The sequence below is a fragment of the Parambassis ranga genome, chromosome 21, assembly GCF_900634625.1.
Source record: "Parambassis ranga chromosome 21, fParRan2.1, whole genome shotgun sequence".
Taxonomy (NCBI): domain Eukaryota; kingdom Metazoa; phylum Chordata; class Actinopteri; family Ambassidae; genus Parambassis; species Parambassis ranga.
This window is the reverse complement of record NC_041041.1, coordinates 15,944,783-15,957,896: the sequence shown is the minus strand read 5'-3', so window position 1 is coordinate 15,957,896 and position 13,114 is coordinate 15,944,783. Positions and strand designations below refer to the sequence as shown.

General features: G+C 38.6%; 1 protein-coding gene across 1 annotated transcript in view; it reads left to right on the top strand.

Annotated features, from left to right (window-relative positions):
• The first annotated feature begins 6,272 nt into the window (after window positions 1-6,272).
• LOC114425961 (inactive dipeptidyl peptidase 10-like) overlaps window positions 6,273-13,114 on the top strand; it is a 34,047-nt gene continuing 27,205 nt past the window's right edge. Inside the window, exons 1-3 of the mRNA XM_028392955.1 lie at window positions 6,273-6,354; window positions 11,338-11,432; window positions 11,645-11,719. Coding sequence (XP_028248756.1) covers window positions 6,309-6,354; window positions 11,338-11,432; window positions 11,645-11,719 — 216 coding nt within the window. The 5' untranslated portion in view covers window positions 6,273-6,308. The remainder of the gene's footprint in view (window positions 6,355-11,337; window positions 11,433-11,644; window positions 11,720-13,114) is intronic.

Below are 13,114 nucleotides of genomic sequence, written 5' to 3'. Positions count from 1 at the left end.
CACTGCTGTCCCTTCACCTGTATGCATGAGATGACCCAATTTCTGTCTGGGATGAGTAATGAATCCATTGTTGCTCCATCTGTACCAGACTGCTTTATCTCACCAAAGATTACAATGTTCAAAGATGAACCTTGCTTCCCTTTTTTATACAACCAAAGGACATCTACTGCTGCTTCCCCTTCATATTCTCTTAATATTCAGTGTCCTGAATAACCACTGAAGCACAGCATTCCTCCCTGCTTTTATATGACAGAAATGTCAAGTGGTCCCGGCTCCACACTCAAAGCTACGTGATATATTATCTCTCAAATTCAGCCTTTGGGATATTTATTAGAATATTTCACTCCAATTCATCATGTAAATGTTGCTCCCAAACTGCTCAATGAAATATTGGAATGAAGCATGGCATGCACTCCATTTCTTTAGCTTGTCAACAGATGAGCATGCAAGAAGCAAATTAATGAGTTTTCTATAAAAAAAAGTAAGACCACATGTTGGTGCCAGTAGATTTTAAGTTGAATTAAAGTTATGTCAAAATAACAATCCACAAAATGTTTGAATCAGTTGTAAAAAAAAGTATCTTTTATCTATTTTTCAGATAGCTAGATAAATAAACAGTAAATTAACATTTAAATGTCAACTACTAGCAAGTAAATAAAATGCATACATGTCAACATGTTAAATATTTTATATCAATCCCAAACATGTTTATTAACACCATTTCTTCTGATGATTTTATCTTCCTGCTGCAAATCTAGCTCTACATGTACAGAGCAATTACAAACCCCACACGCTGACTCCAACCTGTTATTTCTGCCGTGCCTAATCATTATATAACTCTATTCAAAGAGGGACTAAAGACTTTGCATTGGGGAACAGACTTCAAGACAAAGCTGGTGCTCTCATATTAACTGGAGGCAGCTGGAGCTGTAGCAACACACAGTTCCATGAAATACTGTCAAAATGAGTTTTAAGATATTTAAAAGAAATGCAGCTGTGGCAAAGGTTTAGTTACACCTACTGACAAGGAGAGTTGCAGGAAGACTTATAGGGCACTGTTAGTAGATCTTTAGAGGATCCATGGGAGTGAGCAGTCCCTAGACTGAAGAGTCTGAGCGTACACATCAGGGCAGTAATGTGCACACCAAATGTGTTAAAAGCCTGGCAGAGAGGTTTCATATAAGGTTCACTAAAGTGTGGAGAAGACCTAGAAATTAAAATGAAAAAGATGCTTACTATGACTCGGAGAAGAATTGTCACTTGTTACATTCTCTGCTTTTGTGGCACTGTAGTCCTGCAGCTCTATGAAAGTGATAGAATCATGGCTAAAAGTAGGGACCACTAAAACGCAAATCTTTGTGTAAAGCAAGACAAGTCTGAAGACATAACTCGTAAAAAATAAAAATAAATGTTGGATTTCTTTGATTTCTTCGTCATAATTTACATAATTGTACATTTGCCAACAGGTATGACCAATAATAGAAAAGAGCCTCTACAAACCAGATTTTCACCTCTTATCTAGACTGCAGCCAGAACATCACAGAATTTTTGACACAAAATTGTTGAAGATTGTACTGATATGTGCTGAATCTTTTTGTGCACATTTGAGATAGGACCATGAAATAGTGCAAAGTCTGCCAGTTTCTTTCTGGAGATTCAATTCGATATTAACAATAATAATGGGTTTATTTAAAACAGGAACTTAATTTTATTTATAAAAATAAACCCTGAGCTGATGATTGTGGCATCTAAAGAACACAAACTGCACAGTTCATTATCTTAGACAGTTGGCTTGGTCGTACCATAAGCAAAAGTAAAAAGTATGTAACTGTCTGATGACTGAGACCGACCCACAAACCAAAATATTTAGAGGCACACAAGTCACAAGCAGACTTATTTTTCGTTTTCGAGGTGACTGTAATATTGTTGTACTTCATAATTGTAAAACTGCTTAGATTTAGAACTTTGCACATATATTAAAAATCCTGCTCATACAAAAATAATTACACAACAGTAACATGTAGAGGAGATATTTTCTTCTCCTGAGTAGAGGAGGTGTCGTGGAGGATGACAGTGATAAATACTCTGAGCACCAAGTCAAGTGGTGTGAATTTTAGCATGGCAAGATAAAAAGCTGGTGCACGGTGTGAATGAGGGAGCATATTAATGGCTGGACACTCATTCAGCTGGATGGATGTTTTTCTGTAAACATCCATCCAGCTGAATGAATGTGAATGTGTTGTAGATGTTAAAAAATGTATTGTGAGAACTCAACTGGATGTTTTTGCACTCTTGTAAGCCACAGGTAGCAGCACTTAACAAGCTACAGCACAAGCTTACTGCCCTTAATTCTTGTTTCACAATAAAAAGAAGAGTCTTGATTGGCTGGCAGTTTGCTCCGGTACTCATCTGATGTTGCACTATGAACAGCCAAAGACTGTCCATTCATCCTAACACAGGGTCTTTGACACACCTGTCATACCTAGTGCAACAAAGACTAACTCATATTGTCCTTCCTGAACTTGACAAATGCAACGTAATAACTTATTACTAAGAAAAGCAGCTATTGTTCTCATTCTCTCACATCAAAGCACACTGCAGTTTCCTGAACAGGGCAAAATGGTGGAAATTTGAGGTACTAGGAGAAATATTCTCCAAACACATAATAACTGTTAGGTAATAACACTAAAAAAAATTAGAATCAAATATATTATCTGACTCAACACGCGGCAGAATATTAAACTTCATTCATTAAAAGTGATTCATTTTTGCATTTAGCTTAGATTAGATTAGGTTCTCAGACTGGGATTTGTAAGGTAAAAGTTTCAGTCTGTTCCTTCCTCTAATGCTCAGAATTCCTGAGCTCAAACTCCTTGCTAGAAAGTTTCATTGTTCTTAATTATTATAATTTATTATAATAATTGTTCTTAGAATGTTAGTAACTATGGCCCCTTACACATCAGGTTGACAGCAGTTCCTTGTTAATCGCGAGAGTTACATTCTAAAAATAACACTCAATAGGCGAAATCTGTAGTAGTAGTAGTAGTCAGCTTTACTTTTTACAATTATTATAGATGTTTGAAGGCTGTAAAATACACAATTGTAAAAACTGTAAAAACACAAAATAGCTATGCCTATTGACCATAATTGGCTTAGAAAAGTTATTACTCACCCTCACACATTACTTTCATGAATTCTGGGAACTACAAGCAAACCTGCACTGTGATCAGTGTTTTATTTAGAATACATGGTATTATTAGATCCTGCAGGTACAGCTTATTGAGAGCCTTGTATGCAAGCAGAAGCTTTTTGAAGTCTAGATTTTACTGAAAACCAAAAAAGAGAAGTTTGAACAAGAGAAATATGATCCCGATGCAGGTACGTGTCAGTACTCTGTTGCATTTTGGATTTGTGAGAAAGCATGTCATGCAGGGTGAACAGGATCAGCCCAAGCACAGAACCTGGAACACCATGATTAGCCTTTGCATGCACAAGATCAATACATATGGTAATGGTATTTTTTGAATGGCTAAAAAATAGTTTTAAAAAAAGCTCCTTTGCAGCCCCACTTTTCATCATTATGGACATGCAGTGTGGTTTATGTTTCTGTTTCATTCACTGTTTAAAGTGTGACAGTGGACATACACTGGTGTCAGCCCGAGGCGTTAATTTAGATAAAAGATTTTGACCCAGATCACCTTCTCTATAACGTCATGACGCTGCAGACAGACAGGAAAAGCGGTGCCTTTCTTGACGGGTTAGCAGGTGAGATGCAGTATTTAATATCTGTTTGGATTGCTTTGCAACCAGGGAGCCCTGTAGCATGGTGCTGACAAACAGAGTCTTGGCATCTTAAAGACGAGCACAGTCTTCTTCCAGTGTCTCAAAAGGGAGACTTTTTTTTCCTCATTCACCTTTTTTAGCTTCAAAGACAGTGGGCAACTGGCTTAGCAGGTTTGGACAAGATAAGAAGATTATGTTTGCGCTGTCAAAGTGATTCCAGAGAAGACATGTGACCTAACAATCCCCTCTCTTTTTTTTTACCTTGGACTATTGATAGTAGCATTAATGCTCATCTATTCTGTAACATACACCAAAATGGTACAATCATTGCAGGCTTAGCTTATAACCAACGCATCTTCTTCGAATAAACCTGTTATAGCATGAAGCATGATAAAGGTACAGTAGATGATGTACTCTTAATAAATCCTATACAGTGCACTATTTAGACACGTTTTTATTTTGTGCATAAAACATTGTGTCCATCAGTGTGATGTCTCACTTTGACAAGAATGGACACAAGTGTAAATTTGTGTTATCGGATAAATCTCAACAAATCCAGCATTCTTCCTCCGTGCACAGAAATACGCTCTGCAAACACAAGGTTGAGACTCAACTCAGCTCTCCACAGCTCTCGGTGTCAAATGGACTTTTAAGACAGTGGGAAGGGCCAGTCTTTCGCTGAAGTCTTTTATTGGTCAGTCAAGTGTCTGCCTACTTGTATGTTGGCAGAATCAACCAGAAAAAAATGTGGGAGAAAAAAAAGAGTTGGAGGAGCAAAGAGGGTTTTTAGACTGTGGACACAATTCTGTGTGCTAATATCAAATGCATGCATCTTACAGATACAGACATTGTGGTAGAAAAATATGCCAATATCAGCCAAAATATTGTATCAAATCATTTGCATCGTTTCAAGAATCTGAACATAGTATTCATTCAATATTGTTTATTCAATAGCAATGTAACTATTGTTTGGCGATGGAAGCATCACATTGTAAAAAATACTTCCACAGCAGGACGTGACAAGATTCAGTGAATAGGAGCATTTGAAAATGTACAGTGTGATGAACTTAACAACCTTAGTAATGCACTGGATTTCTGAATAATGAATGTTTCCTAACGTGTAATGGGGACTGCTTTAGTTAATGAGGCCAAAGAAGAAAAAAAACAAGGAAACACACACAGCACAAACAAAATGATGCTAAATTTGAACGGGAGAAGTCTTCACTGTGGAAAAATCACTTTCCCTAGAGGCTGATGCAGAATTTTAATAAGCAGTAGATGTGAGACTAAAGCTGTGGAGTAGAACTCGAGGGGGATGACTGTGGGATATTTATCTTGGAATCATGCTAACAATTACAAAGCTCGGAAAGCAAATAGATCCATAAATACATAGACAGGCTTTCAGTAGCTCGGGGCTCTGTAGGCGAGACAGATTTATTTATAACACTGCTCTGTCACTGCAAATGAAATAACGCTGCGTAATAGATGTCAGAAGGATAAAAAGCTTGAGACAAGTCCAAAATGGGTCTAGTCTTCAAAGAATTGTTCTGTCCTGTTGACACTGTAGCTTTCAAAACATTCAGCACAGTAAGAACAGATATGTGTCTATGTGTCTAGAGTTTTTACTGAACACAACGTGCAAACAAGCAAAAGACTACCACCACCACAAAAGTAACCCACCACCTAACTAACTGTGTATTACAGAAGCCCTGTGTTCCTGCATGTGTGAAGAGTGAGGGGTCTCTGCTGGTGATACAAAGTTTTATCTGAATCCAAGGAGTCTCTCAACCAGCATGTCAAAAACATTTAATCTGATTTGTGCTTATTACCCAAAACACAATTTTGCCAACCTATCCCAAATTCGATAGTTTGGTAGGAAGTGAAGTACAGAGAAGGAAAGGCAGCCGACAAGCCATTAGCATGTGGGTGTGCTTGATGTGCAGCAAATGAAATGACGGTATATTTATAAAGGCAGAGATGTTTGCATTAGATAAAATTGACCATATTATTTGTTTTAAAAAAGGTGGCTAAAAGAAAAGAACATGTGGCATGTTTGCAGCCTTGTTTTGTTGCACATCAAGGTAACCACAGCTCAAGGAACCCCATACATAGTTTTATTTTCTTAAGAGTAACACTCTGCAACCTCGTTCTTTTATATAGGAGTCTAATTAAAGACAGTTGTCACCTTTTGTTTTCCATCTTTGTTAATAGTACTCTGAGTTTAGGCATGCCAGGGACAAACAATGTTTTGTTTAAGCAACTTATTATTCTTCCAGAGCACAGTGTGTTCTATCATTAGTAACACCCAAAGGCGGAAGTTCTGGCCTCCTCCTGTCCTCACATTTATGCAGCCACTGATTAAGCATTAGTATCAATTTATTTGGCTTAGTGTATTTTTATTTTTTCCTGTGTGTATCATTTGTATTGTATCAGTAATTTGTGCGCCTGGTCTTTTGCAGGACATAGGATATATTGGACCAGACAGGAACTGGAAGGGCATTGGCATCTCTCTGCTGGTTATTCTAATGGTGCTCTCTCTTATTGGGTTGTCCATTGTTCTGCTGTCAAAAGGTAAGTCTGTCTGCAGCTCTTTGTACATATACAACAATAAGAATATTTGAAGTGCATATCACCCACTATAAGAGTCTAATGAAATTTATAAGGAAAGAACAAGCAATCAACAAAAATTGCAGCACCAATTCAGTCACAAACAATATGACTTAACATCCAGCAGCCATTCTGTCACCACAATTGACAGGAAGTAGTAGAGAGTAATAGAGAGAGGTGCAGAGAGAAATGCTCTGATCAACACATTGGTGAAACCAACCACTTCAACAACCACTTCACAAACGGATGGCACAGCACAGAAGAGCCATCCACTCTGGCCAGCAATCCTTTAGATCTTTAAGAGAGTGGACACTTCTTTAAGTGCACACATCTTTGACAGAGAGGTCAGATGACTTCCTTTAATCCCTTTTTCAAACCATCTATATAAAACTAGATAGGTATAGCTGGACTCTAGATTGCAAGATCAGACAAACACGCCCAGCTATGTGCTTGTAGTGGAATAACACTAGTAATTTGGACCTATCATCATCCTGTGGATTACTGTGAGAACAGTAAGAAGTGATGTGACTGGCTGATCTATCAAATCACCTGTGTCACCAAGTGTTTATAAAAGTGCCTCTTCTTCTTAGATAATAGCCATTATATCACTTGCAGTGGCCAAAACCACCACGACTTATGTTCATATATTTAATAAGGACTATCATTTAATCAATAAGCCTACCTTTGCTGGAACTGTATAAGCCTTGTGCTTTACGAGATTCTTCTAAATGGGCTTTAAATTTAACTTCTGGTCATTTACTCTAAGTACAAAATACTGTATAATAAGTGCACTCATCCCCCTCAGTCCCCCCTTAAAATGATTCGAATAGCAGAAAGGCTGGGGGATACACTGTGAACATTTTATCCATTAGCATGTAGCATAAAGCTGCTGCAAGTATGCATCAGCACTTGAATCACTCAACATGATTGCTGGGTGGTGCATTAAATAAGCTGTTAATGTACAGTTGAAGACAAAATGAAACTCTTTCAAACTCCTCCACAGTTGTTCTCTTGTTCTCTTTAATGTACTCAAGAAAGATTTAATTAGATTTCAGTCAGTCAACTTTGTGCTGGCCAGTCCATAATGTTCATTTTGCTCTCCTGGAGAAAGTTTTCCACTATAAGGGAAGTTTCAGGTTGCTGTCATGTTGGGAAAAACTGACGTCCCAGTTTTGCTACCGCTACGCTATGTTCAGTCTGACAAGATTGCACTGAAGTGTCCCCACAGTATCATACTGCCACCACCATGTTTGACTGTGGGAACCTACTAATAATTTTATCTCTAGCTGTATGCATAACCATTTTTTACCACATTTTTTATTCAATTGAGATAAGGCTTATTTTAATGCATGCATGAATGCATTTATGCTGTTTCTCTAGGATAAACATCACGTCTCTGACTACTGCCTGGTGCTGCTCCACAGAATAAACTACCACAGCATCTTTCTCAGAAGCATACTCCAAGCTGTTTAATTTGAGAGGAAGAGCCCATTTATTTTTAAAACAGTGTTTTAGCAAAAGGCAATTTAAAGAGGTTACAGGTTCAAAACAACTCAACACATATAATCATTCAACTGTTGTGGGCAGCATAGAGTCATCAATTACAAAGTCTGCATGCCTATACTATGTGGCAAGATCTGAGCATTTAGAGGAGATGCTGTGAAAAAACAGTTTTTAAAAAAAAAATCAATTATATATATAAATGATTTTTAAAAAATGATTACAGGTTTATCAAGTCCAAGGTCAATGCAGCCAAGAACAACATTTTTATTTTATCCTGTAGATGACGGGGGTAAGCCCTTTGGCTCACAGTTGACGCTGGATGACCTCTTTCAAAGAAGCTTCCAAATACATGATCCTGATGCAAAGTGGATAAGTGGTAAGTATAGTCAAAGATTAGTAATCCTTTCAAACACTGCAACTTTTAAGTTCAATACATTCACGTCAGAAGCGTGAATGTTTGAAGTATATGGACTTGACCTAACTATATTGCACTTGCTATTAAAAAGAAACAGCTTACTTACAACTGGAATCTCAGTAATGCAATTGATTCAAATCTGCTTTACATAAAATTCATAACTGAAGAACAAGATACTAGATACAAATAGATAGCTAGAATCTGCTATAAACAGGAACAAAGATAGCAAATATCAATTTTCATATCACAATGTTTCTTTTTATGTGAGGTTCTAGTCATTGCTAGAAATCTAGGTGTTTGTATTGGTGCTTGTAAGCTGCCTGAGATTTGCTCTATCTGACAGAATAGCTATGATTGGCTCCTTCTTGGCTTTCTGTTCCTGAAAACCCATGCTTGTACTTTGCACAAAACTATTTCACTGAAATGCGGCCTATCTCACAGGCAACACAATCAAAGGTCCTTGAGTAATCTTAGCAATTTTATAAATAATGTGAATTGTCCTTCAATGTGTTGGAATTTTCAGTTCCAAGAAGTTCTTGGAACTAAACATTCTATGAAAACATGAGAAAACACTCCACTTGAAAGGTTACCTTGGTTGTGTTCTTTGTTAAGTAGAAGGTTAGAGATTTTTCTTTCAATGCTAATCTGTTCGCATTGGATCAGGTAAATGAATATTTAAGATGGTGGCACATACACACGCAGCAACTTGGGGCTCTCAGCTTTTGGTTACCTTTTATGCGTTTTTGTTGTTAATTCTGTATCTTTACGCTGCAGACTGCGCACTAGGCTAAACGCTAACCCATATAGACCAGCTCTTCCCAGTCACCTTCTCACAAATGCCAGCTCACTCACCAACAAAAGAGATGCGTGATTCTGCTGAGGATTGTCTCAAGAAGGATGACTTCGTGCATTGCTTGTTGACTTCCGTTAAGCTTTTAATACTGTTATTCCAGACAAATGGTAATTAAGCTTTACAAACTGGGACTGGCTGTGCTTCTGGATCTAGATCCTGAACATGGGTACACCATAGGGTTGTGTGCTCAGTCTAGTCCTCTTCACTTTGTTTACCTAGAACAGTTCTGCCATCCACTCCACAAACACGAGGTCAAGTTTAAGGCCGGCACCACCGTGGTGGGTCTCATATCGGACAATGATGAGACTCACTATAGAGAAGAGATCCAGCACCTGACAAGACGCTGTTCAGATAATAACCTTGTTCTGAACATCAGCAAGACCAAGGAGGTTATTGTGGACTTTGGGAGGTCCAGGAAGACAGAACACAGAACACACTCCTCTCCTCATACAAGGAGAGGCTGTGGAGTGACTCGAGAACATCAAGTTCCTGGGCACCCATATTACCTCTGACCAGACCTGCGCTCTGAACACTTATATGCTGATTGGATCCAGAGGAAGGCCAGGCATGTTGCTTCAGACCCCACCCACCTGGGCTTCTTCCCTAGAGCTGTGACATCAATCACTTCCTCTGCTCATTCGCATGCACGCACGCACATATATTGTTTATAAAAAGAGTCACATTACAGTCAAGCTTTACTTAAGCTCTTTTTACAGATAAACTCCAATAAAGTCTCAACAATCAGTTCGGAGATAATTCAAGATTCTTGGTAGAACTTGAATGGAACCATCCTACAATAAACAAAATGAAAACATAGAAAACCCTGTATGGCAGTATGCAACAGGGAAGAAAAGGATTAGATGATAGAGGAACATGGTGCCCTTATAGAGACAGGAGAAATCAACAAAGACTTATTTAGTATGGCCTGTCTAAGAAAAGTCTGCTGAGCTTTCAACAGTAGAAACAGGAGCTGCCATAACAACACTCATCTAATCCCGAACCAGCCATACTGTCCACTGAGGCCTCAGTTCCATTAATGCTTTTGACAGGTCTGAATCATTTCAGGGTCTCCATTTCATGTAAATGTCGATTCATAAGCTCTGAGGCATCAATCTCAGCCAAGAGGGCTGTACACTAGTAAACACTCCAATCACTTCAGAGTATAATGACAGGGAAAGAAGTACGAAAGGCAGGTGGATAGCTTGTGTTCAACAGAGAATATCCTCCAAAGGGCTCTTGTCATTTAAAAACCACAGCAAAATAAACAGCACCTTTTTTGTTAAAATATATATATATATATATATATATATATATATATATATATATATATATATATATATATATATATATATATATATATATATATATATATATATTGCAACCTGCAAACAGGTCTATCAGACAATGCTGAGAGGATAATGGTCACATGTATCTCAGCTGTGATTAAAAGTGTCCAACCATCCAACAACTTTGTTTGGTTGGGGCAAGAATTAATGGAAACCCCAGCTATGCCAATGTTGACACCAACTGATATATCGTCCTGCTCTTAAACCTAATATTTTACTGTCATTAGCCCCCCGCCCCTGTTCATATCACCACCTTGACTGCCTCTCCTATGACAGATGCCTTCTTCTAATGCCTTCTTCTCATTGTATTCTGAATTCAGGACACTGGCCTGCCATGGATAAACCTTGGAAAGACTAACGGCATATTTTAAAAACTGCACTGTGTCGTTTGGACGCTAGAAATCTCAGCACCTGGCCAAGTGCTACAAAGACATCTGTTTTGTACAAATAGCAATGTCAGCACCCAGCAGATATAACATCATCATATACTGTGCTTTGGAGCAATAGAAGTTGTCCTGTTGCACATCTGTGAGCGAACCACACTAGTAATGAGTAAGCCAAAGACCAAGAGGTTCAAATACCCTGCAAGGAAACCGACAGCAAATCCTGAATATCTTCTCTGTCAAATTTTTATATAATAATATTTCATATTAACAGAAACTTAGACAAAGTATGTAGTACTACATGCACACCATTCTGTTAAACCCACACATTCAGAGTTTGTCTCTACAGCATCCCAAAAACACAAAATCAAAATGTATGATTCAGCTGTTGTGCGCCCAAGTTTTATACAAATATAGTATGCTGAGCATGTTATGTTTCTGTCCTAGAGGAAGAAATCCTGTTTCGGAGCTGGGATGGAGATGTTATCAAAGTCAACACAAATAGTAATACGACAGAGATCCTTCTGAAAAACACGACATTTGTAAGTAAACCAAGTAATTGACTTAAATAAGCCAAATTTTATTAACATCTGTTAGTGCTAATCTGGCAAAGCAGGTGTTCTTAGTTTCTGCACTGATCTCAGGTTGTGAAATGCTTTTAGGGTAGCATCAAAAAATAACTGATGATGAATATGATATGATAGGAGATATACAAGAAATGTTGAAAAAAAATCATCTCCTGTTCTTTTCATAGGCAACATTTAAGGCCTCAAAGTTTGCAGTTTCTCCAGATCTAAACTTTGTTCTATTGGGATATGATGTCAAGCAGGTAAGAAACTTATTAGAATTATATGTTATAACTGCATATGTTTTATTTAACGATGTTTTGAGCTGTAAATAAAAAATGTTAAAAAAAAAAACAACAAAAAACAAAATTGACTGACAGATACTGTTAAGTGATAACTGCCTATATGAAAATATGCAGCACATGTTTACCAACTGCCCATTGTTTTCATCATCATGTCTAACCTCACCTTCATGCCTTTAACCAACAAGTTTATGCAAAAACTACCTAGAATGACAATGAGTGCAGAGCAGACATGGGGACTCGGGTCTGAGTGTCATACTCGAGTCGCACTTAGGTTGCACAAAGACTTGTGACTTGACTTAAACTTTCCCTCAAAGACTTGAAAAAAATGACTTGTGAACATCTCTATTATTCCGGATGTTGAAGTTTTACCGCTTTGGCAGACTTTGGCCATATGGCCTCTTCTCCTCATTTTCTCTGCCCTGCAGCACCAATTTCCTGTGTTCCAATTACACTGTGCTCAAACACTGAAGATCTGTGACAAGTCCATTTTTTCAGTGCTAAGATAAGATAAGATAAGATAAAACTTTATTAATCCCGAAGGAAATTCTTGTGCCTGAGGTATCAAGTCACAATAAATGCAGTTAAGTACATAGTATAAGTATAAGTGTCACTATAATCCAAAAAAAGAGTACAGTACGCAGTATGAGCACAATATATGATACATGGATACAAATATGGAGATGTAAGGTGCTAAGTAAACATAATATAGACAAGTGGAGGGAATGACAGTGATGCCTGACATGATTATCTAGCGCTTCTCCCTACAGAAAGGGGAGGAGTTATACAGTCTGATGGCCACTGGCAGGAAGGACCTCCTGTGGCGTTCTGTGCTGCTCCTCGGTAGTCTCAGTCTACCGCTGAATGTGCTCCTGTAGGACAGCAGTGTGTCGTGCAGGGGGTGAGATGTGTTGTTACGAATACTGAGGAGTTTTCTCAGTATCCTCCTCTCCGTCACCTCCACCACAGACTCCAGCTCCACTCCCAGCACCGAGCCAGCCTTCCTAATGAGCTTGTTGAGTCTGTTGGTGTCGGCCGTCTTCATCCTGCTGCCCCAGCACACTACAGCGTAGAAGATGACGCTGGAGACCACCGAGTGGTAAAACATCTGCAGCATGGTCTGGCAGACGTTAAAGGACCTGAGTCTCCTCAGTAGATACAGGCGACTCTGTCCCTTCCTGTATATTGCCTCTGCGTTTGTGGACCAGTCCAGTTTGTGGTCAATGTGGACACCCAGGTATTTGTAGCTGTCCACAATGTCCACGTTGGTACCCTTGATGCTGACCGGGTTTGGGAGTGTCTGGTGCTTCCTGAAGTCCACCACCAGCTCTCTTGTCTTTGTGACATTCAGCTGCA